A 25,519-nucleotide genomic window follows, 5' to 3' on the forward strand; every position below is an offset into this window, starting at 1 on the left:
AGTAGTCACACTCTCAGCCGGCTGGGAGGCCGCACCCAGTGTGTCACCCCTTATGCAGTTGAAAAACGAAGATTACCAAAACTTTGATTATAGGAACCTGGAATGTTTGAACCCCACTTGATTTGAAAGACAACAACAGACCTGAGAGAAGAACAGCACTTGTCACCCATGAGTTCGGACGAATGAAAATTGATATTGCTGCCTTAAGTGAAACCAGACTGTCCAGCGAAGGTAAACTTACAGAGTTCAGCTCAGGCTACACAATCTTCTAGAAGAGAAAAGATGAGGGAGAACACCGCATTCATGGTGTGGGATTCACTGTGAAGACCAAATTGGTGAATGATTATCAGCTAACTCCAGCCACTGTCAGTGAAAGAATTACGACTCTCCGAATCCCACTTTATGGAGCCAAATCTATGACACTCATCTCCACATATGCAACCACCTTGGATGCTGATGTGGAAGCTAAAGACCAATTCTACAACCTGCTGAGCACTACCATCACCAGAGTACCACCAAGAGACAAACTCTTACTACTTGGCAATTTCAATGTCAGAGTTGGTAAAGATCACCAATTATGGGTCAATGTGATGGAAAAACATGGACTGGCAACTGTAATGCCAATGGTCTACTGCTCCTTGTTTTATGTGCTGAACATGAACCCTTCATTACTAATACTCAGTTCCACCTACCTAATCGCTACAAGACCACTCGGATGCATCCTCGCTCAAAGCACTGGCACAATCTTGACTACATCATCACCAGGCAATGTGATAAAGAAAGATGTCCTAGTTACAAGGACCACAAGAAACGTCGATGACTGCTGGACAGATCATAAGCTCCTTTTTTGCTGGTTGAGAATCTCTATCTGTCACAAAACAAAATGATCCATCCACAACCTCCCCAGAAAGAAATTTGGTACTTCTAAACTTCAAATTGAATCCATTGCTACAGATTACAGAAATGCAATCTCAAACAAACTGGCTAGTCATCCAGTCACCAGTGATAGTACAAATCAGGAATGGGCCACGCTTCAAAAGGTCATCACTGAGTCAGAGGAAACAATTGGTTTTGTGAGGAAAAAGTGACAGGACTGGTTTGATAAGAATAATGAAGAAATTAAATGTCTGATTAATGCCAAACGGGAAGCCCATCTATCCTATCCTCAAGATCCGTCTTCCAATGTGAAGAAATCACATTTCTTGGAACTTAAAGGAAAATGTCAGGCACAAATGAGGAAAATCAAGAATAACTGGCGGCAACAAAAAGCTGAAGAACTGCAAACATTATCTGATGCCTGTGACCTGCAAAATTTCTATGCTGGCATAAAGGAGATACGTGGTCCAATTCGATCTTCATCGGGGTCATTGAAGACTGCTGACAACTCCATCATTGTAACTGATAATGGAGAAATTTCAGACCATTGGAAGGAACATTTCTGTTTGCTTCTAAATCATGTCTCCATTGTTGCTGAGGACTTTCTTTGTAATGTCCCTGAGCAGCCACGAACACCATGGATGACAGTTCCACCTGCATACAGAGACTTCACCAAAGCACTCAATCAACTAAAACCAAGAGTCTTCTGGTCCTGATAACATCCCTATGGAACTGATGCAAAATGGAGGTATACCCTTCAAGACTAGACTTTTCACACTCATCCTATTGATTTGGGAAACTCAAGAAGTACCTGACGACTTGAAGAATGCTACCATCATCACTATCTTCAAAAAAGGCATTCGCAGTATATGTGGGAACTACCGTGGTATATTGCTTTTGTCAATTGCATGTAAAATTCTTGCAAGAATTCTATTAAACCGGCTCCAAGTTATCTCAGAGGATTTTGCCTGAGTCTCAATGTGGTTTCTGAACCTTCAGAGGCACAACAGATATGATATTCTGTGCTAGACAACTGCGGGAAAAATGCAGAGAGCAGCAGCAGCCTCTGTATTTAGTTTTCTATGATCTGGAAAAAGCCTTTGATTCAGTACCAAGATCCGATATTTGGAAAGTATTGAGACATTTTGGATGTCCTGAACGTTATGTGGAATTGGTTCAAGCTCTTCGTGATGGCATGTCTGGACAGGTTCTTCATGGTAACTCAGTATCAGATTCGTTCCCAATCACTCATGGATTGAAACAATGCTGTGTGCTTGCTCCTACACTCTTTGCACTGTACATGGCTGCCATGCTGCATGGTTCATCAGCAAACAACTTAGGCATGGGGATTAAATTTCGTTTTGATGGAGGCCTTTTCAAATTGGCAAGATTTCACTCAAAAAAGACGTACTCTGGTTACCCGGGTGACAAAACTGCAGTATGCCGATGACACTCCATCTCCTGCTCTAACACCTGCAGAACTACAACAGTCAGTAAACTGCTTTAAAACTGCATGTGATCGCTTTGGTCTTGCCATTAATGCAAAAAAAAAAAGTACTTGCACAACCTGCCCCAGGTTTAACTCTACCTCTACCTTAGTTCAGTATCTCCATCTTAGACACAATACTGGAACAGGTTGATCACTTTTCATATCTTAGAAGCATCTTTTCTAAACGATGTACCTGTGAACAAGACGTTGATAAAAGAATTGTGGCTGCTCATGCAGCATTCGGACGGTTAATGCACAGAGTCTTCATGAATGACCACTTAAAACTGCATACCAAACTCATGTTGTACAAAGCTGTTGTCATTTCCACGCTGCTGTATGTATGGCTGTGAAACTTGGACACACTATCGTCGTGTTATCAAAATACTTGAGCGCTTCCACCAACAGAAAATGAGATTCATCTTGAATATTAAGTGGGAGGACTATGAGACCAACATGGCAGTTCTCGACAAAGCACAACTAAATAGCATTGAGGCAATAATCGTCGCTCATTAACTGAGATGGTTAGGCCATGTTCACCACATGGGTGATACCAGGCTTCCCCGCCGAATTATTTATGGTGAACTTTGCTCTGACAGTAGACCTCATGGAGCCCCTCTTAAGCATTTTAAGGACCTGCTAAAACACATCATGAAGACAACTGGTAAAGATATACAGACATGAGAAGAATGTGCTGTGGACCGTTCACTGTGGTGGAACACTACATCCACCGCTGTCAACTTGTTTGAAAGAGCACGCCACAGACATCAAGAGGCCAAGCAACAAGCAAGAAAACTCTGTCAATTACAACCCCACCCTCCTCCATCCATTCAGTGTGATTTGTGTGGGCGTATGTTTTATGCCAGGATTGGTCGGTTTAGTCATCATAAACACATCCATAAACTGAGATGAACTGGTCAATGTATGCAGGAAGAAGTTATATATACTCGGATCGAGTTAAAGGTGACAACAGTAACTCTTGAAACGGGCAGGAAGATAATAATTTCATGTGGCTATTTCTAGCTGAGTGCAGCCCTTGCAAGGCAGACCCTCCAATGAGGGTGGGCGGCATCTGCCATGTGTAGGCAACTGCGTGTTATTGTGGTGGAAGATAGAGTTGTGTGTGGCGTGTGAGTTGCAGGGATGTTGGGGACAGCACAAATACCCAGCCCCCGGGCCATTGGAAATAACCAATGAAGGTTAAAATCCCTGACCCGGCCAGGAATCGAACCCGGGACCATCTGAACCGAAGGCCAGTACGCTGACCATTCAGAGGCAGGAAGATGTAAAGGTACCTCCCATTTCTCACATTCCCAAGTTATTTCACTGCGTTTTCCATGTGAAGTGGACACTTTGCAGGCCTTGGCAGGATGAAGTTTCTTTGCAGTACCAGGAATATGCCTAGGGAAATGTTCCCATGTCTTTTCTTGCAGTCTAGTTGGGCAATCTCCATTCCTCCTGCATAATTCAGCAATGTTACAGATTCAAGAATCTGTTCTGCCAGGTCCATGCGTAATGCTGTGAAATTTTATGTTCTTTTCTGCACTATTTTAGAATGGATAATACATGAGTTTAGTAAAGCAAAATTCATCATATAAAAGATTATCTTCCTGTAACTTTTCATAAATTATCTCCTAAGAGGAAAACAGGCAAGCATTTGATCACGTCTGTCCACCCCTCCCATTCCCCTGTTGTAGTCCAAGACCATTGAGGGTTTCTTGACGCACTCTACTTCACCGTCTGCTACCTGACCCTTTCTGTTCCCTCTCTTTCTCTTCTTAGTCCCAGTGGCCACCATTTCCACACCTCTGTGCTTTGAAGACAGCATGTAAACATCCTTGCGGTCATGTCATTTTATAGCCACTAGACAGTGACTTAACCTTCGGTCTGCCTCTCCTTTCTTAGGTTTCTCCTTCAGTAAATCCTTGGGCATCATCTTTCTGTTTCTTTGTACAGTTCCTGTGGTATTTTTGTTTCTGTTATGAAGTTCCACAAATAATTTAGGTGATGAATACTAGTTATCTACTGTAAATAAAGATTATATCCCTTGTCCAAGATAGCTTCTGCCAGTTCTAGCGCTACACTTTCACTTGCACTCAGCCCATTTCCCACAAGTAAGTCATTACCAGTATAAATTTTAAATTTTACACAGTAGCCTGAATTGGATTTGCAAAGTTTATAAAATTTATCTCCAAACCTGGCATGCTTGGAAGGATTGAACTGCACGTAAGATAAACGTCCTCTGTACTTCATCAGTGACTTGTCAATAGCTACATCCTGCTGTGGAACATAAATGGACTGAAATCTGTTATTTACGTAGTCCACGACACTTCTTACTTCTCTTACTTTATCATTGGCATCTGCAGTTTAGTTAGCACGTAACAATACCCCTCTTTGACCAGTTCATTTGTACTGAGGGCTTTTTTACTTGAGCCATAAAAATGCAGAGTACAAAGTAAGCCTTTTATCATTATTAGTGTCAAACCATTTATTGTCATAAAGTTTTTGTTTATAGTTCAGATTGGATAAACACCAATATGTGTATCTGTTTGTTTCTGTGGTTATCGTCCAGAATTTGTCAGTCAGACCACACGAGAAAACTTCTAATGCAGAGGGTTTATCACCGAGACTATGAGAAACTACTGCAGATAGAGATGATACGGCAATAAATTTACATATACCTGGTATGTTATCATCATCTTCGCACTTCCAGTCACTTTCAGTTGACTGTGATCCAGCACGAATGTAAGGCCTCTTTGATGTGGATGGCTGTGGGTTACCTAACTCTTTATCTGAATTAGTGTCACTTTCTGATGAAGATTCGTTGCTTCATCATCACCTTCTGATTCACATGAGACTTCACTATCACCACTTTCGCACAAAGAAGTTCCGATATCTAACTCACTCAAATGTTTACATCTGTGCGTAGCCATATTGACAATGGAGTACAGTAGCAGAAGACACCCCATATAATTTTCAAGGATTTATGTAACATAAATAACAGTATCGATATTGCCTCTTTCCACAGACGTAAAAAATGTATATAGAGCAGCGTAACACTGCCATACATTTGTGTCATGCCGAACTATGGATATCAAAACGTGACAAATTTCAGCATGTCTCTGAGATATGGTCCGGCTCTTCTTTCTCAGCGGCTGACCATGTCTCCGAGACGATGTTAGACAGCAATGGGTTAACATATTTTGTATCGGCCATGGCATCACTGTTCTTGCTGATTATGAATGCCGCACAGTTCCTTGTTTCCTTTCTTATTTCCATTGCAGTAGAGTTTGTAACCTTTCTGCAGCAATTTATTTCCTTTCCCTTTCCTCTTTGTTTTCCTCAGTCCAAAGACCTCTTCCTTTCTTTATTCTTTCTTCTTTTTATGAGATGAACAAGCTCCTCACATTTATCAGTCAGACTTATGGTATTTTATGTTCCTATTTTGAATTTGTTTTCCACCCGGGAATTTTCTTCTTTGAATAATTCTGTTTAACTTTGGGCTTTTCACCGTCATCCTTACCAGAATTATACATACAGGAGGTCGTTCGGGATTTCTGGTGATGACTTTGAAGGTCTCTGGCAGTGCTGTTATCAACTTGAGCACATCAGAATGCGGAGTGATTATTCACGTCACTACTGAGAACATGTTTGTAGAATTTCGTGATATTAACTGCAATGATACTGAAGTGGATTGAACCTTACTGGGAGGGCTATATAACAGCCCTTTCTGATGCTAAATATAGCTATTCTGCAATCCAAGGAATGTGCAAGAAGTGTGATTTCTTGATATCAAAGAACGGGATCAGTGCTGTATTGAATAAAATCGTCAAAGGCTGACTGGGCGTAATTCCAGAGGGGGGAAAAAAGAAAACAGGCAAATCCACGACCATTACACCAGAAGTAGTGAGGAAAGTGAAGGCCCTTGTCTCAAGTAGTAACCCTGCCCCTCCCCCCCAAGGACTACTGCACATAAGTTAGGGAAGTCTGTTTCAACAGTTAACAGCATAATCAGTAAGAACCTCCAATTAGAAAAGCAGCATAAGCGCCAAGTTTACAAGCTTTTGCCTCATCACGTTTCAGAATGTTGCACTAACCCAAGAAAGCTGTATGAGAGCTATTTGGCAGGGAACAGATGGAAAAATGTGGTGACATTAGATGAAGCATATGTTTACCTTAGTCATTGTATCAAACCCCGCTCGATTTACTACTTCCCTAGAGACTAAAAAAAAAAAAAAACGAACATTGTATAAAGAATGCCAGGAAAGTTTTCATGATCATCCCTTTATACTGCTACAATGGCAATTTAACCAATCACCGTGTTGCTAATAATGTGAAGGTGAACTCTACATACTATCAGTAAGATGTTTTAACACCCATTCACAACACAGATATCCCAGCACTCTATGGGAGGGCAAAAAATCAGGTATGGTTACATCAAGGTAAAGCATCCAGCCACACCTCTCATTTGACGTATCTGTTCTTAGACAGAATGGAGATGGAAAATGGAATCCATGCAATTCCTCTTAATGACATTCCATTGAAAGCACCCAATGGATCACCCATGTACTTCTGTGCATTTGGACTCGTAAAAAGGGCCTTAAGAAATAGACACCCACGCACTATCACAATGGCCTCTGGAAAGCCTGTCAGGAGGAGTGGGATATGATAGACATGCTAGCTCTGCAAAAACGTCTGCTGCAATGGGAATGACATTGTCAGGCTATAACTTGAAATGCTGGCTTTCATATTGAACATCATCGTTGGTAGAAACATGGCTTTTCATAGGCTAATTACCCTTCAAACATCGTCCCCAGACATCCCGAGTGACCTTCTGTAGAAGAAGGTTTATATCTTGGTTTCTGCTTACATCCAAGGCTCATTTTACTGTTGAAAGCGATTTGACATTTTTTCCCTCCCCATGCTGGCTTGCTGAGTCTAACATAAGGTGAGGTTTTTCTGTCAGAGTTAACTCCTTAGCTGTTGATAGTCCTTTATCCAATTTGCAAGGTGGCAGCATTGCAATAAATCTGTGTGTCATTTCCTAATGGAAATTCTAAGTTCCCTAGGAGGGAATTAGATATTTTTCCACCAATAGAGCATGTAAAAAAAAAAAACAGATCAGATGTAAGGCTTTTCAGGCGTTTGCTCTATTAACCAGCGTTTCGTCTTTGGTCTGACACTAGACTCATCAGAGTGGGATGTGTCAGACCCTACCCACTGATGCTGGGGTGTATGCAAGTGAACTAATCAGAAGCCCTATATAAGAGGCACAGTCTGATAACTGCATACGGGAGATAAAACTCCACAATGGAATTATTGCCTGCTTAGCAATTCCGAATGGAAATTATAAGTTCCAAAGGGGGGAATTAGATATTCTTCCACCAATAGAGCATGTAAAAAAAACAGATCAGATGTAAGGCTTTTCAGGTGTTTGCTCTATTAACCAGCGTTTCGTCTTAGGTCTGACACTAGACTCATCAGAGTGGGATGTGTCTGACCCTGCATTGACAAAAAGCTATCGAGCCAAAAGGTTTTTTCACTAAATGTAAAATTAATTCAAGTTCACATACCAGTACCACACCTAGTTTATCATTGACAAACAAAACAAAGTAGCACTCTTAATGCAGTTGTTTTGCATCAAGAGGATTTTGTTGACAAAATAAAAAATCTTAAAACTGAGCAAGTTGGCCATGCAGTTAGGGGCGCGCAGCTGTGAGCTTGATTCAGGAGATAGTGGGTACGAAAACCACTGTCGGCAACCCTCAAGATGGTTTTCTGTGGATTCCCATTTTCACACCAGGCAAATGCTGGGGTTGTACCTTAATTAAGGCCACAGCTGTCTCCTTCCCACTATTAACCCTTTTCTGTCCCATCACTGCCATTAGACATATCTGTGTCAGTGCGATATAAAGCCAGTTGTAAATAAATCTTTAATTCTAAAAATGTGGTTAATTTTAACTATAAATGGAACACTTTATAATGAAAGAATTTGTGTTTGTCAATGAAATCCTCTTAATTTTAAAGGGTCATTCATTGTTTTATACACAGTTCAAAAAAATTAGAGGAACACGTTTTTGAACGTATGCCATACTCCACAAAAGTTACTTACCAACTAAACCTTTATTCTTTACTGTTAGAGTATACAAAAGAACATTGATGGATTCGCATTCATTTTCATAACACAAACAGAAATGTCCAAATAGGGACAAAAACAAAGTGATAACATTCCTCCAGGGTGGATTTTTATCACAGTTGGAGAGCTTCAGTACGGTGTATGTACTCCATGAGCATTTATCAGAGCTTGGCACCTATGTGGCATGCTCCGTATAAGTTGATGGGGGTTACATTCTGGTATCAGGTCCCATTCTTCAATGAGAGCCTGTTCGAAATGTTGGAGTGTCTGTGGTGGAACAGGACGCCCACAAACAATTCTGTCAAGCCTCTCCTACACATGATCAATGGGATTAAGGTCGGGACTCTCTGCTGGCCATTCCATCTCTTGAACATCCAGTTCTCGCAATACAGCTCTGGTGATGGGTGGTACACAAGCCCTGGCATTGTCGTGCATGAGTATGAATTCAGGGCCAACACAGTATACAGCAACCAACACATGTTGTAATAGTATCTGCTCGATGTACCCTGCAGCGGTAAGATTACCACGGACAACGGCGTAATCCGTGTGGCCATCAGTACTGATTCCACCCCACACCATCACAGAACCTTGTCCGAATCGGTCACCTTCCTGGACAACATTTGGCATGTACTGCTCACCACGGTGTCTCCATACACGTTGATGTCCATCACGCTGTGTCAGGGGAAATCCGGACTTGTCTGTGAACAACACAGGTCTCCATTGGCAAAGTTCCCAGTTGACGTGGGTACGGGCAAACAGAAGGCGAGCTGCGCGATGTTGCTGCGTTAAATGGGGCACTCAAGCAGGACGTATGGGTTGTAAGGACACTTCCCTTGAGCTGTTCCTTACTGTCTGGTCAGATACCATGACTCCAGTGACCCTCTTGAGGTCTTGCTGCAGTTGTCTGGCAGTTGCTGAACGATGCTGTAGCGCACGGATGGTCAGATATCGGTCATCCTGTTGGGTTTTCATGTGTCCATGACCTTGTCCAACCCTCATTGTGAACTGGCCTGTCTAATTGTAGCAATTCCACAAGCAGTGAATAACTGACGGAGAGACATTGAGATCCACAGCAACATGACAAGAAGTCCATCCAAGTGACAGCCCTTGCGAATTGAACCTTGTTAAGATGTCTTGTGGGATGTGCTGGATTACATACAACATGCTCAAATATATATATATAATTCCGTGTGGCTATTTCTAGCCAGGTGCAGCCCTTGTAAGGCAGACCCTCCGATGAGGGTGGGCGGCATCTGTCATGTATGGGTAACTGCATGTTATTGTGGTGGAGAATAGTGTTGTGTGTGGTGTGTGAGTTGCTGGGATGTCGGGGACAGCACAAACACCCAGTCCCCGAGCCACTGGAATTAACCAATGAAGGTTAAAATCAACAACCCGGTCGGGAATTGAACCCGGGATCTTCTGAACCGAAGGCCAGAACGCTGATCATTCAGCCAATGAGTTGGACACATGCTCATATGACTGCAGTAGTCTGTGTACCTCACAACGACACTCGGACGCACTGCTATTCACTTTGTTTTGAGGGGTCACCTGACAGTTTAATGCATGGCTACGCCTACAGATGGAGCATAACTTCGATATGACATACCCTGAGTAGCTAAGGTCTGAAGATATGCTGTACAACCATTGGAACCCCATCTATGAAATGAACGTTCACATACCAGGCATTACAAAACATGTTCCCCTAATTTTTTTGAACTGTGTATTTAAAATGATTTATTTTCAAGAGTAAGTTTAATGTAGAAATATTATCAACATAGTAAGTCCGGATAAATCGGATATCCAGATTAACTGGGTCTAGATGAGCAGAGTTTTACTGGATGAATATTTTAGAAGCAAAAATGTATTTTCATTATGAGTACATCTAAGGCTATGGATTATGTTTTTCTTGTTCCCATTGTCATACAGGAACTGTATTTACTGCAAAACTACTGGAGGTCGAGAAGAAAGGTGCTGTTAAGAAGTTTGTGACAGTGTTGAGCAAACGGATTGCTAAAACTGCTGTGCCATATTCCTGTCAAACTTGCGAGTGTACCGCTGATAATAATGGAATGAGCTACATGGAATGCTTCCCTTGTGAATATCCACAGCCAGCACACTACAATTATGTAAGTATCATTATTCTAATAATTGAGTTGTATAGTGGACTTAATGTTAACCCATTCCCTTTCAATGACAGATAAAATTGTAGTATGTATTTAAATTGGAAATTCAGTGCTTACCTATTGATTTATTTCAGTTGTGATTTTCTTGATAAATATTGTGTTCACAGGTAGTATTACTGTATGATTTTATTTTATTGAATATCCCAATGTCGGCCCCGCGATGTAGGGGTAGCATGCCTGCCTCTCACCCGGAGGCCCCAGATTTGATTCCCAGCCAGTTCAGAGATTTTTACATGGATCTCGGTGCTGATTCAAGGTCCAATCAGCCTGCGTGATTGCAGTTGAGGAGCTATCTGACGGTGAGATGGCAGCCCTGCTCTAGGAAGCCAAGAATAATGTCCAAGAGGATTTATCGTGCTGACCACATGACACCTCATAATCTGCAGGCCTTCAAGCTGAGCAGCAACTGCTTGGAAGAACATGGTCGTTTGGGACTCTTGTACCATGCTTTTCTTTTTAATATCCCAATAGTCTGAACCCTATTTAACATGAGTTTTTAGGGCTATAGTTTATGATCATTTAATTAATTATTGGTCCTTGACACAAAATTAGGAAGCTAGATTATTAAAGATGTGGTGAATGAGTGTGATGTGCCGTTTGTAGCAGCAGGATTTTCTTAACAGATGGTATAATGGCTTTGAGAGTTCTGCATTACAATTCTCTAGGTGACACTCAAGATCAAATTTTTTCCTTGCATCCGGGAGATAGTGGGTTCAAATCCCACTGTCGGCAGCCCTGAAGATGGTTTTCTGTGGTTTCCCATTTTCACACCAGGCAAATGCTGGGGCTGTACCTTAACCCAGGAATGCCTAGCGTTGCATCCTTTTACAATTAATAACTCGTGGGTGAGTGAGATCCACATATTCCTGGCATTGCATATTCGCAACGCTGGGTGGATCCGTTGTCAAATCACGTCCTCATGTACCAATTTGTTACTGAAGGGTTTGTTATTGACGTAACAACCCTTCGTTGCTATGCATGCACTTCAAACTCATATACCAGTTTTGTGATGCATATTATCTCGTCAAGAGGTTTTCCAGGGCAGATAAGAAAGTCGTCATGGTAGAACGCCCTGTACTATTAGGAATTTATAATACATGTATGGGAGGAACAGATCTCATGGACGAGAGCGTCAACAGATTCTGCATGGCAGTTAGGAGCAAAAAATGGTGGTGGGCAATTTTTTCCTGGATTTTAGACGTCAGCCTGCATAATGCTTGGTACCTCAGCAACATGTCACTGCCTAAAATGATGCAGCTTCAGTTCAAGCGGGAAGTGGCGCAATACTACGTCAAATCCTACGGCATGGAGCCCAGGGGAGCGGGGCGCCCATCGCTGTCGCGCACGGGGGAAGGTCGCGTACATGAAGTTGTACGGTACGACGGGCAACACCCCCTTGTGATGTATATCCCAGACAATAAATGAAGATGGTGTACATATGAGAAATGCTCTAGCATAATCCGTACAGGGTGTGTAAATTGTGACGTTGGGCTCTGCATAAGTTGCTTCATTCTGTTCCACATAAAGGGACATACAGATCACTGAGTCTTCAGAGAAATGATCACACCAGTAAACTGAAGAATTCTGAATACCCTGTCAGTTTTCAATACCATTTTCTAATAAATATATTTATTTTGATTACCATATGTACACTGACTGACAGAGCAAATGCAACACCAAGGAGGAGTGGTTCGAAAGGGATGAAAGTTGGGGAAAAAACAGAGACGGCACGGATGAATAATTGATGTTTATTTCAAACCGATATGCAGGTTACACAATGCGCACGGCATCGACTCAGTAGGATGTAGGACCACCGCGAGCGGCGATGCACGCAGAAACACGTCGAGGTACAGAGTCAATAAGAGTGCAGATGGTGTCCTGAGGGATGGTTCTCCATTCTCTGTCAACCATTTGCCACAGTTGGTCGTCCGTACGAGGCTGGGGCAGAGTTTGCAAACGGCGTCCAATGAGATCCCACACGTGTTCGATTGGTGAGAGATCCGGAGAGTACGCTGGCCACGGAAGCATCTGTACACCTCGTAGAGCCTGTTGGGAGATGCGAGCAGTGTGTGGGCGGGCATTATCCTGCTGAAACAGAGCATTGGGCAGCCCCTGAAGGTACGGGAGTGCCACCGGCCGCAGCACATGCTGCACGTAGCGGTGGGCATTTAACGTGCCTTGAATACGCACTAGAGGTGACGTGGAATCATACGCAATAGCACCCCAAACCATGATGCCGCATTGTCTAGCGGTAGGGCGCTCCACAGTTACTGCCGGATTTGACCTTTCTCCACGCCGACGCCACACTCGTCTGCGGTGACTATCACTGACAGAACAGAAGCGTGACTCATCGGAGAACACGACGTTCTGCCATTCCCTCATCCAAGTCGCTCTAGCCCGGCACCATGCCAGGCGTGCACGTCTATGCTGTGGAGTCAATGGTAGTCTTCTGAGCGGACACCGGGAGTGCAGGCCTCCTTCAACCAATCGACGGGAAATTGTTAGCCAGGGTGTCTTGCACGTGCTGAAGAATGGCGGTTGACGTGGCGTGCGGGGCTGCCACCGCTTGGCGGCGGATGCGCCGATCCTCGCGTGCTGACGTCACTCGGGCTGCGCCTGGACCCCTCGCACGTGCCACATGTCCCTGCGCCAACCATCTTCGCCACAGGCGCTGCACTGTGGACACATCCCTATGGGTATTGGCTGCGATTTGACGAAGCGACCAACCTGCCCTTCTCAGCCCGATCACCATACCCCTCGTAAAGTCGTCTGTCTGCTGGAAATGCCTCTGTTGATGGCGGCCTGGCATTCTTAGCTATACACGTGTCCTGTGGCACACGACAACACGTTCTACAATGACTGTCGGCTGAGAAATCACGGTACGAAGTGGGCCATTCGCCAACGCCGTGTCCCATTTATCGTTCGCTACGTGCGCAGCACAGCGGCGCATTTCACATCATGAGCATACCTCAGTGACGTCAGTCTACCCTGCAATTGGCATAAAGTTCTGACCACTCCTTCTTGGTGTTGCATTTGCTCTGTCAGTCAGTGTATATAACAGGTACTGTAAATAATGTTTTACTGTATATAAACTATTTTATTTTATCTCTTAGTAAATAATCAACTCAGCAATAACTTATATCTTCTTCTCCATGCTCACTGTCCCCTTATTTTCATTATTTCTCGAAGAAAACAACATATGTGTTGGTACCTTGCAGACTACTACTTAAGCGCCTAGCATTGCATATATGCAACACCCTATATTTCCGAAACTAAACACGTTTGCTTCAAAATAATGGATATTCCTTGAATAATACCCTATCCTAAGAATGTTTATTAAGAAAAATTGAACATTTCAAAAAATAAAAAATTCGGGCATTCAAGGGTTAATTAAGGCCATGGCCACTTTCAACTCCTAGGCCTTTCCTATCCCATCGTCGCCATAAGACCTATCTGTGTCGGTGCAACGTAAAGCCACTAGAAAAAAATTTTCCTTCCAGTCATTGGACAGTCCAATTTTCAAGAAGGTCCACATAAGTACAAATATTTATCCTCAATATTAATTTTAAAGCATTCACAATAGCACTTAAAATTTCCATGGCTGGAAAGAAACTGAGTGTGAATGAATTCGGGCACAAATGTTTTACACTGGAATCGGCTATATGTATAAAGACTCTTGTGAAGGACCCCTTTGTGCAGAATGTCCAGAGATTGTTCCACTTACTTACCAAATATGTTTTAATTTGAGCTTTTCACAGCTTGGGGGTGATTTGTTGTAGGTACTTGCTATATCGATTTGCGAGGATGTCTGCCTTTCCATTTCTGGCAAAAAAGGTGTCTCTTCCGATCCAGGAAAGACAGACATGGGGAAACTGCTGTGCTGTAGACCTTATAGTAGCAGCTACTGTGTTGACATAGTTCTTTTTGAGTTCAATGCAGCCTGCGAGTCACCTAGTATCTGAGTACTACTGTTGGCTCAGCTTAAATACTAAGCAACTGGATGACAACTTATACTGGGCTGTAAACACTCCGCCGTTGTTCTTGTATATAAAGAATGTGCATTCCACTGTATCAGATTTAGCTATATTAGGTTTGTGAGAGCCATTTATGTAAATGTATCAGTCATAGTTGATAGAGCAGCTATCGCAAACTTAGGTCTTGAAGATAGTAGGGTGACCGGATTCCAGGAAGTGACGGTTTTTCTTTATAGTGGTTTCGTGAATTGGTGCAAGAGATGCTCTGTTTTTCTTCATTAACATGAGTTCTGCTGTTCCAATGGCAGGTAGGAACACGGGCTGTATTTCAGCAATGACAAGTGCTGCTCATGTAGATATTGTGTATATTATTATTATTATTATTATTATTATTATTATTATTAAAGTATCGTAATCACCATGAGGAAGTATAGAGATAAATAATAATGTTATTGGTTTTATGACCCACTTACTACTTTTCTGGTTTTCGTAGAAAATGAGATGCCTGAATTTTGTCCCACAGTTGTTTTTACTTGCACGTAAATCTATTGCTGTCCACCTCCATAGCATAAGTAGTGTTATTAGCTGCTGTCCTCAGGGGCCTGGGTTAGATTCCTGGTACTGCCAGAAATTTAAGAATGGCAGGAGGGCTGGTATGTGATTGAAATGGTACATGCAGCTCATTTCCATTGGGGGTATGCCTGGAAAGAGCTGCATCATCTCGGGATGAGGATACAAGTTTAAGTCCGGCTCCATGGCTAAATGGTTAGCATGCTGGCCTTTGGTCCAGAGGGTCTTGGATTCGATTCTCGGCTGCGTTGAGGATTTTAACCTTCATTGGTTAATTCCAGTGGCTTGGGGCTGGGCGTCTGTGTTGTCCCCAACATCCCTGCAACTCACACACCACACACAACACTACCCTCCACCACACTAACATGCAGTTATCTACACGTGGCTGTTGCCGCCCACCCTCATTGGAGAGTCTGTCTTACAAGGGCTGCACTCAGCTAGAAATAGCCATATGAAATGGTATATTAATCTACTGCTGATATGAGGCTGGTGGAAGAAAGAATTTTGTAAATTTCTTCTTGATAATATGAGAGATAGTGTCGTGTGTGCATCTGATAACCTGTCCAGCAACAGTGGCAATTCTGTGATTTTATAAGACAAAAGAGACATGGTCACTTTTGGGATTTAAACAGGAAATCTCTTCCATTAGGATCCCCAGTCGATAGGAGTGGATCATAACATTTGGACTTCAGTTTAACGTAGGAATTTAAAATTCAAAGAAATAATCACATTCAATGGCACTTTTAGAAGTGAAATACTTGAATGTGAATCATATGTAGTCATACAAATCCATCCACAAGAGTCCAAAATATTGTTTGTTATCTCTCTCCAGCCATTTACAACTCCGTTAACTGAAGAAGAATATTAAATCCTTAGTGTTTGTCTTCATTTCAGACTGCAAACTGAGTTGAATCAGATCAAACATGTTCTTCAAAAAAAAAAATATTCTATTCACTGTAGTTAGATTGCAGTGCAAATTTTTGACTTCATTACTATTTTACATTGATAGTAAGCCATCAACATGAGGCAGACGTATTTGAGCGCATTCAAATACCACCGAACTTATCTGGAATTGAACCCACTAACTTGAGCTTTTGAATGCCAATGCTCTGCCATGTAGGCTACTCAGCCCATCATGTACTTCAGATTCCTTATAATACTGGAAGTCCCTAACAATGGCTCTCGCAAAATATGTAAGAGGTCCACTTGATTTAGCACGTTTATAGCTGAAACTAATAAATTATTTCAATATATGCACACGACCAAACCCTATTGCACTTCAAAAGTTATCTTCTTGACTGACAAGTGTTTAAAGCTGCACAATATCTCCACGAGGTGAATTCGTTTCTCGTGGACATGTTCCTGAACATTTTGTCTCTCCGTAACTTCTATAATGTTCTGCAATGTAAGAGTTTCAAAGTCATAAGAATTTCAGATATGTGAGAGTTTCAGATAGGCATGAGAGCAAAATGGTAAGAGCTTCTAATACGCAAAAGAAATTCAAAATGGTAAGAGTTTCAAATATGCAAGAGAACAAAATGGTAGGAGAGCAATGCTCGTCTACATGTTTTTTATTAATTACTGTTCTGGGAGGCATGTATTCTTGTCACATTTTCATTGATTCTTACGTTCACTTCCAAATATCATTGGTTCGGTCCTTGTCTTGGTAGATGTTTTGAGAATGATGGAGTTTATTTTCATCTGCACACACTCTGCCTTGTCACGTGATTTACAACTCGCTTGCAGTGAGCTTGTAGAAAAGAGAGAGCAATAAAACTCTAGCCTTGAGCGGACATATGTTCTCTCGTCCCTCACTAGGTCAAGGTTGAACCTTCAGCTGTTCACCTCTCACTGCACTGGCAGATGAAAGAATATATTATGATAGCAAAATGTCCCATTTTCTTTCTACACTAAATATGTACCAATTTAGAACTCCACATATCACCTTCACCATTTATACCATCACTTTACACATCCTGCTTATTTATCACTACACCTAATTTTCTTCAACCCACCCTGTGGTGTAGGTGTAGCAAGCCTGTCTCTTACTCAGAGGCCCCGGGTTCAATTCCAATATAAGTCAGGGACTTTTACCTCGATCTGAGGGCTGATTCAAGGTCCACTCAGCCAAACTGAAACCAGCTGAGGAGGTATCTGATTATGAGTTAGCAGCCCCAATCAAGAAGTTTTTTTTGCACAGACCACACGTCACCATGTAATCTGCAGGCCTTTGTGCGGAGCAGCAATTGCTTGGAAGGCCCATCAGGGTTTGTACTAAAGAAAATAGCCTATCAATACTGGAATTTTGACTTAGTACTGCAAAATGGAGTTAAGTAGTCTTCACAGTCTCTTCTTCTGTTCTTCATGTTTTCAAAGTTTTATATAGTCTTACCATTTTTATTTGCTTTCTCATTATATTGTACCCGTCTAAATTATACAAATAGAGTATAGCCGTTGTGTCAGGTCTCGAAAGTTAGGCTAATAAAACTAATAGGTCATAAGTTAGAAGTTGTGAGCCACTCAGGTAGTTCTCCAAAGTTAGGCTTATAAGAACAATGTATCACCATTAGCCCATTGCCCAGCTCCTTAAAATTAGTCTCATATAACCAATGTATAGTGGCCATCTTGCTTCGAGAGCCCTAGCACTAGGTAGTTCCGCAAGGCCGCCATTTTGCACATTAGCCCCAGGGGTAGAAGCCCACTTTTGTATTTCTTTAAAGACAAAAATGTAATGTTAGTACCCTTGCCATTATATGTTCGCTGCTGCTATGTAGATGCATAGGTGCAAGTTGGTCAAGATATGCCGCTAAAATCCTTAGAGATAATCCATTATCCCACAGTCTAAATATCCAAGTGCTCTCAAACTGTGATGGTTGTTGATAGCATACTCTTCTCTGTCATCAAGGCATGTTTGGCAGGGTGTCACCTGCCTCACTTCAGTGCAAGTGAACTAAAGTGGATCGAGCTTCCCCTCTAAAGAAGGTTTGTTTGTAGTGTCACTTATGCAGTATTGTATAAACAATCCAGTAGGCTTGAAATTGATATTGTCTATGCATCTAAATGGCACTATTCCTTATCATCAAAATTAACGAACTACCATTTCCTTACAAGTGTTGCAATTTCCATTTTGAGTCGTATAGGTTTAATGATTTCTTACTGAAAAATGGGATATGTGAAATGTGTGTAGACAGTTGTAATATTTTATTCCATTTTGTTGAAAGCATTTTATATTTTCTTCAATTAGTTTATTCTTTTACATTGCATGTATACCTTTATTTCTTTTATTAATCCTTTGATATTATAAATTTCTTTATTTTTGGATTTGTAGGACTTCAGTGAAGAAGAGGATTACATACCTACCAGCATATCACCAGAAGAATATGACTATGCAGAAGAAGAAGATGAGGCAGATTGATAATTGTTTCTGGTGTAGAGTGTTGCATGATAAGGACCAATATCCTGAAATAAATTAAATTTCCTACAGAAGTCAGCAAGATAAAGTTCCAACATTTCATTGCAATTTTTCATTGTGGTTCAAGACCTGACTCATACTGTATGTAATTTAAGTGTATTTTAAGTGAAGTTTCTTCTGTGAGCATCCTTGTGACATACTGAATTTCATTATTGAAATATCACAGAAGATTATTCAGTTTTACGTACTTATCTCATAATTACACTTTACGACAGACACATATCTCAGGAAACATCCAAGATAAAACTTGGTATACTGCCGATTATCGGTTCATGAATGTTTTCTTCATAATCATCATCATCATCATCGACACATCTTTGCCATCATTGTTATTGTCATTGTCGTGATCATTACAAATATCATTATGTTTGTTATTATTGCAGCTGTCACCAAATCAGTAACATAGGACACTGAAACTCGTAACAATGATGAACGAGTATGATGTGTTAGAAATTAGAATAGCATTTCTCCTTTATACTTAGTATAAGTACCGTAGAATAAGTTTTGATACCTGATACGATTACCCATTATATGCATTTACTGATAATATTAGTTACGATATATGAAATATTTAATTTGTAACTATGTTATCAGTGAATGTTGCTCAAATAGTGTACAGGTTGCCAATAATTAAGTTACAGTTATGTAACACCTATGAATCTAAGAGAAGGGACGAGCATATAGTGCAGAGATGAATGAGATGCTTTCTGTATTTGTATCATGAATGTTGGTAGTAACTTAAAGAATAATGAAATTACACTTCGTTTCCTTATTAGGAGTCAATGATATGTGGATTAATGCACAAATAATTATTTAGAATAATGTTAAATCATTCTCTCCCATTATCGAATATTATGTACCATGTACCTTATGTACCATAGCTACTGTAGATTTTTGTCCTTCATTTACTGGAATAGTTGAGGTCATAGTAACTGTTCTATACAGATGATGATTATCATCGATGTCTCTTAAGTTCTTGGAGTGCCTATAAATGTCTCCCTTTAGAATATGACAAACTTCCAATTTAAGAGTTGTAACATAACTTGCAATTATCTGAGCCCAGATAAAGAATACTCCAAATAACAATACTGATGAGATGTCTCACCTGATAGTATCTCCAACTTACAAATATTCTAGGAGTGCCAAAATTTACCAATAGATAATGTAGGGTTTATATCAGACATTGCACTTGCTACATTACTCATCAGCATACATAATAATTTTCAATATCCTAAAATAACAAAGGAAAGGATAGTTTGGATTAAATTAAAGGGAGCCACATCACTTCCTTATTTGTGTTAATAAACTCCACTTTTTTGCATTATATTAACTTAGGATTCAAATAAGACCCATTGTACCAAAGTTCAATAACTTTCATTCATAAAATTACTGGATTGTAATTTATGTATTTTAAGCTTTAAATCCACTGAAGATGACTCAAAATACAGGTTGAAACATGTATGATAATGTTAAAATGAAATTTTTATAGATGAAATATATTATAATGTATTGAATAGGAGGATTCAATTAGCCACACAAACTAACTCCACTTTGTCAAAATGGAGTAATATGTATTCAGTTTCTTTGCAGGTTCCTCTCCTGTTCACATTATAAATGAGCTGTGTTTGTAAAATTGCATCATTTATAAAGCAACCAAATGCCTTTAATGCCAGTTGGAGTATTAAATATAAACTATTTACATAACAATATGTCTATTGGTAAAACATAAATAAATAAATTAGAATTTACATGGACTAAAATTTTCCAAATATAAGTGACAGTTAACCTGTTGTATATAACAGGTGACTAAGAACTTAAAATAATTGTTTTGTTATTGTATTTCAGAAGAAATTGGAAAGTGAAATCTGTAAAACAGTTGTATACATCAGAGTAAACAAGAAATTCTTCAACCATGCATCATATTTTCATTCATTTGCTGAATAAAACTTTATAAGATCCTCAAACTTAGTGGTGTATGTACTGATTCATAAATAATTAAAATAATTTGAAATCATATTCTTCCTATTGTCCACATTCATATTACATGTACTTCATGTACCATGTCTACCTTAGATTTATGTCGTTTCCATATACTAAATTATTTATAATGTAAATATAAATTTGTGTTCTCACCCCAAGGTGGTGCAGCTCTTTTCAGACACACCCTCAATGGATGTGAACTGCATGTACACTTTTAACAACATACCAGCTCTCCTGCCAATCTTAAATTAATGGCAACACCAGGAATCGAACCCAGGCTTCATAGGACAGCAGCTAATAGCTGGTCTCTGGTCTCTATCTTGTATTGCAGTTTAGAGAATCCAATTCTCTCTGTGATTTCTATGTTTCTGATTTTATCCCTTCGTGTCATCCCAGTTATTCCTCTAAGGAATTTCATCTTGGCTATGTGAATTCTGCTTTCATTATGTTCTGTTGTCCATGTGCTTGCCGTGTATATCCAAATTGAGTATACAATTTTCTTTCATTAAAGTGCAGCGAAATCCACACTGGAAAGCAAACTAAAAGGCTCATTACACATTGCTGCAATAGCTTAGTTAATGAGAGACTAACAGGGACTATCATTATATCATAGAGTTTCTTACTGACTTGGGTAACTGTGCTATTATTATATGCGTGGTGCAACATTGCATGATCGGGAAGTAATTTGCTGAACACCGTATACCCAGCATATGTACGTAACTTAGGTTGTCTTCCGGTGATGCGGAAAATCCATTCAGAAGCATCAAAGGATTAAACTAAACAGAAAAATTGAATGTGATTGGACAAGAAATGTCTTAGGTTTGTAACCTATTTGTTGATTGGTACTCAGCCTCCGTGTTATATGCCTTGTGTCAGGAGCTCATGCCTGAAGTGACGCATACCATGAGGTGAGTTACTGCTTGAAGCTCATGGTGGAAGGACATGTCCTTGGTAGCTGTGGTTGTGACTTTGGGGGTAAGATTTTTTTTTTTTTTTTTTAATTAAAGTTTTAACTTGAATTATTTTTCTTTCTGTACTATTTCCAGGACATTTCTTGTTCGTAGAACTTTTGAGTAATATGTAAATTTTTGGGAGTAGTTTGTTTCCAAGCTATTATTTTCTCTATAAATACTCAATTTGGAACTCTATCCTCTTCCATTCTCATCATGTGTCCATACCATTCCAACTTACTGGTGTCTATTTTGTATTGCTGTTTAGAGAATCTGTGATTTCAATGTTTCTGATTTTATCCCTTTGTGTCTTCCCAATTATTCCTCTAAGGAATTTCAACTCGGCTATGTGGATTCTGCTTTCATCATGTTTTGTTGTCCATGTGCCTGCTGTGTATGTCCAAATCGAGTACAGAATTTTCTTGCATTTCTCTAGGACATCCTGGTTTCACACAATACCTCTCACACATTGGTAAAATCTGTTTGCATGTTGGATTCTCTTTCCAATTTCTTCATTTATTTTCCCATCGTGTGCAAGTATACTCTCCAAATATTTGAAACTTTTCACAACTTCTAATTGTCTTCCATTTAATTCAGTATTCCCTCTTCCTTCTCTTTTACCTCTCATCATCACTTTTGTCCTACACGTCTCCACACATACTTTCATTTCATATTCCTCTGTCTCCCGATTCCATACATTAACTTGCTCTTCTACTTCCATTTCTTCTTCTCCCAATATTACTATGTCATCTGCAAAGAGTAAGGCCTTTGTCTCTTTGCTTTCCATTTTTTGTTGTTAACTCTTGTGGATTTCATCCATGACTGTGATGAAGAGTAGAAGGGATAATAACCAGATTGTTTGTCCTATCTTAGTCCCCACACTATTTACACACTTTTAATACATGGCTTTGATCATTTGTACTTCTGCTCTGCCTACCTTCCTTTTTATCAATGCATCCCAGACCAGTTGCCGTGGTACACTGCCATATGCCTTCTTAGTATCTCTAAATGTCATGACTAAATCCTTCCCCACTGAGCTCGATAGGTGCAGTCGCTTAAGTGCAGCCATTATCCAGTATTCGGGAGATAGTAGGTTTGAACTCCACTGTCAGCAGCCCTGAATGTGGTTTTCTGTGCTTTCCTTAATTAAGGCCACGGCCGCTTCCTTCCCACTCCTAGACCTTTCCTCTCCCATCGTCGTCATTACACCTATCTGTGTCGGTGCGACGTAAAGCAACTAGGAAAAAAAAGAAATCCTTCCTGAACTCCCATTTTTCTCCATCAAGTTCCTTAATGCAAAAATTAGATCAAATATTGATCTATCTCTTCTAAACCCATATTGTTCTTCCTCCATTTCCTTTTCTACTTTCATCCTACCTTCCTTTTTATCATTGCATCCCAGACCAGTTGCCATGGTACACTGCCGTACACCTTCTTAGTATCTCTAAATGTCATCACTAAATCCTTCCCCACCGAGCTCGATAGCTGCAGTCGCTTAAGTGGGTGATTCCCCTATAGTTGCTAAATTTCTTCATATCACTCTTCTTGAATTCTGGGATTATCAGACCCTTCCTCCAATCTTCTGGTACTTCGTTTTTCTTCTGTATCACTTGAAATAATCTATATATCCAATGTAACCCTACTGGTCCTGCTGCTTTTATCATCTCCGTAGCTACCTCACCCACACTTTATTCTTTGCCACTTTTCATCTTCTTTATAACTCCTTCTATTTCCAACATTTTGGTTTTCTTCCACCATTTCTTCTTCATGTTCCTCATATTCCTCCAGTTCTTTGAATTTGATATTAAGTAATTTAGCAAAATACTCCTCCCACCACTGGAGAATATCCTCTCTTTGTGTGAAAATTTGTCCCATATCTGTCCTTGCAAATTTTGTATATTCTCGCAAGGTTCTGGTGAAGTTTTCCGAGCACTTCTGTTTCTTTCCTTGTACAATCTTCTGACATGCTTTTTTTTCTTCAGAATACTTCTGCCTACTCTCTGTATTTCTGCCTCCTACCCAGCTCCTCCATGCTTTTTGTTTTTCTTTCACTGCATCCTGTACTTTGTTATTCCAGCAGGGTGTTTTCTTTTCCTTCTTTATACCTAATACTCTACCACATCTATCTTCTGCACATTTCACTGTATGGGTGGGGTGCATATACGTGGATAAAATCTTGCACTCCACTCTCCAAGACAGGTCTGATTTTCATGATTCTGTCATTTACTTGGTAGATATTCTCTGTGTACTGTACCAGGTCTTCTCTCGCAATAAAACCTCTCCTTCAGGAATTTGTTTTTTCAGTTCTTCTTGGAACTTTTCTTGTGCTCCCTTTTCCTCTAATTTCCATACCTTTACTTTTCTTTCTCGTAACTCTTTTAATTTCACTATTTTACCAAGTCTTTACACTTTGACTACCGGGAAGTAGCCAGGGCATTTAAACCTCCAGCCCAGCCATTTTTAAAAGCCATTGCCTGCCAGTCCGGCCTTCTGCACTGTGGAACAAAAATATTTACTGCTCTTATATTACGATTTGAAATAATATGAAAATTAGAACATACCTGGGGAAAGAATTCTAATTTAATTTTAAGGTATGATATCTAGTGTCACATGCTCTAGGGTGCAGAGGGATGCAACACTTCCTGCAGTACCACCTTGTGTCACATACTTTTTTCTTCTTGAGACAAACTCTACATCTTCTTGTCAGGTAAGGGTCAGTTTTCAGTGGTGGAAACTTGAGCAGAACATGTTCATACACTTTCCCATCCAGACGTGATGGGGATCTTTAGCTGGTGCTCTTCATGGCAGGAGTCTGGTGAATGGAATGCGGTGGGGTAGATGCTAGTGACGACGTGTCCGAGAGAGCTGGAGAGGCTGTTCTGACTTTGGTCAGGGCTGAGAGTGGTACAGTGGCAGGAGGATGAAATTCCTTATGAAATTTCTTTTGTTAAAAAGGATTATGATCTTCAAGATAGTATGTAGAAACTGTCTGTATGAACTGTAGATAAGTAATTTTTGTCTGGGTATTGGACTTCTGGAAGAGATGGGAAGAATTGAAGAGGGTGCATTGTAGTAAATAGAAAATAACCTTTTTCAGCCATTTACAACTTTTTCTCATGAAGGATATAGAGCAAGATATTGGTCAGCTGTGTCTGTTCCATGCATGTACTGATTATAATCTGCAATGGATACTGGCTTCATTGTTTTTCTGCTGAACTTTGAAGTCACTTAAACCATTTCAGCAGAATGCATGAATGAAATCATTGTGATTATTTTCTTGTCCATCCATGAGACAAGACTATATACCCCCATCACATTTGAATGTCATTTACCCTCTTTTCAAGGATTTTTGTTGATTGTTAAGGTCCTTTGGTACTCCCCTGTTTTGCCTGATTGTCCCACATATGGTAGTATTCTGTTCACGTAGGGTTTTTGCAAGAGCAACACTGTTGTAATAATTACCCATGTAAACAGAATACCCTAGGCCTAAATATGGACTGAGAAGTTTGAGAACAGTACTATTTAAGGCCATTCCACTTGCATCACAAATAAGCAGTTTGCAAATATACCCAGTTTTTTATTTACACACCATCCTAACCATAATGCCATACTTAGTTATTTTTAAATGGATTGTAAACTCGAAAACGTAACCAGCCTCTCAAAGCAAGCATGCCCTCATCCAAAGCTATCTTTCGGTCGGGACTGTAAACCACTGAAAACTGATCCGAAAGTTTTTCTAATATTGGTCTGATTTTATAGAGCCTGTCTGCACTGTTTACATAGTTAACTGCTGGAAATTCTAAGTTCCCGTGGAGGGAATTACATATTTTTCCACCAATAGAGCATATCAAAATCAGATCAAAAATTAGATGTAGTGGGTAGGGTCTGA

At 40.3% G+C, this 25,519-nt stretch overlaps 1 protein-coding gene across 1 annotated transcript in view; it reads left to right on the forward strand.

Moving 5' to 3' along the window:
- Apoltp (Apolipoprotein lipid transfer particle) overlaps positions 1-20,615 on the forward strand; it is a 668,275-nt gene extending 647,660 nt beyond the window's left edge. The window contains exons 71-72 of the mRNA XM_067142082.2: positions 10,428-10,627; positions 18,557-20,615. Coding sequence (XP_066998183.2) covers positions 10,428-10,627; positions 18,557-18,643 — 287 coding nt within the window. The 3' untranslated portion in view covers positions 18,644-20,615. The remainder of the gene's footprint in view (positions 1-10,427; positions 10,628-18,556) is intronic.
- The last annotated feature ends 4,904 nt before the right edge of the window (positions 20,616-25,519 follow it).

Source organism: Anabrus simplex, chromosome 2 (genome assembly GCF_040414725.1).
Source record: "Anabrus simplex isolate iqAnaSimp1 chromosome 2, ASM4041472v1, whole genome shotgun sequence".
In the NCBI taxonomy this organism is placed as follows: Eukaryota; Metazoa; Arthropoda; class Insecta; order Orthoptera; family Tettigoniidae; genus Anabrus; species Anabrus simplex.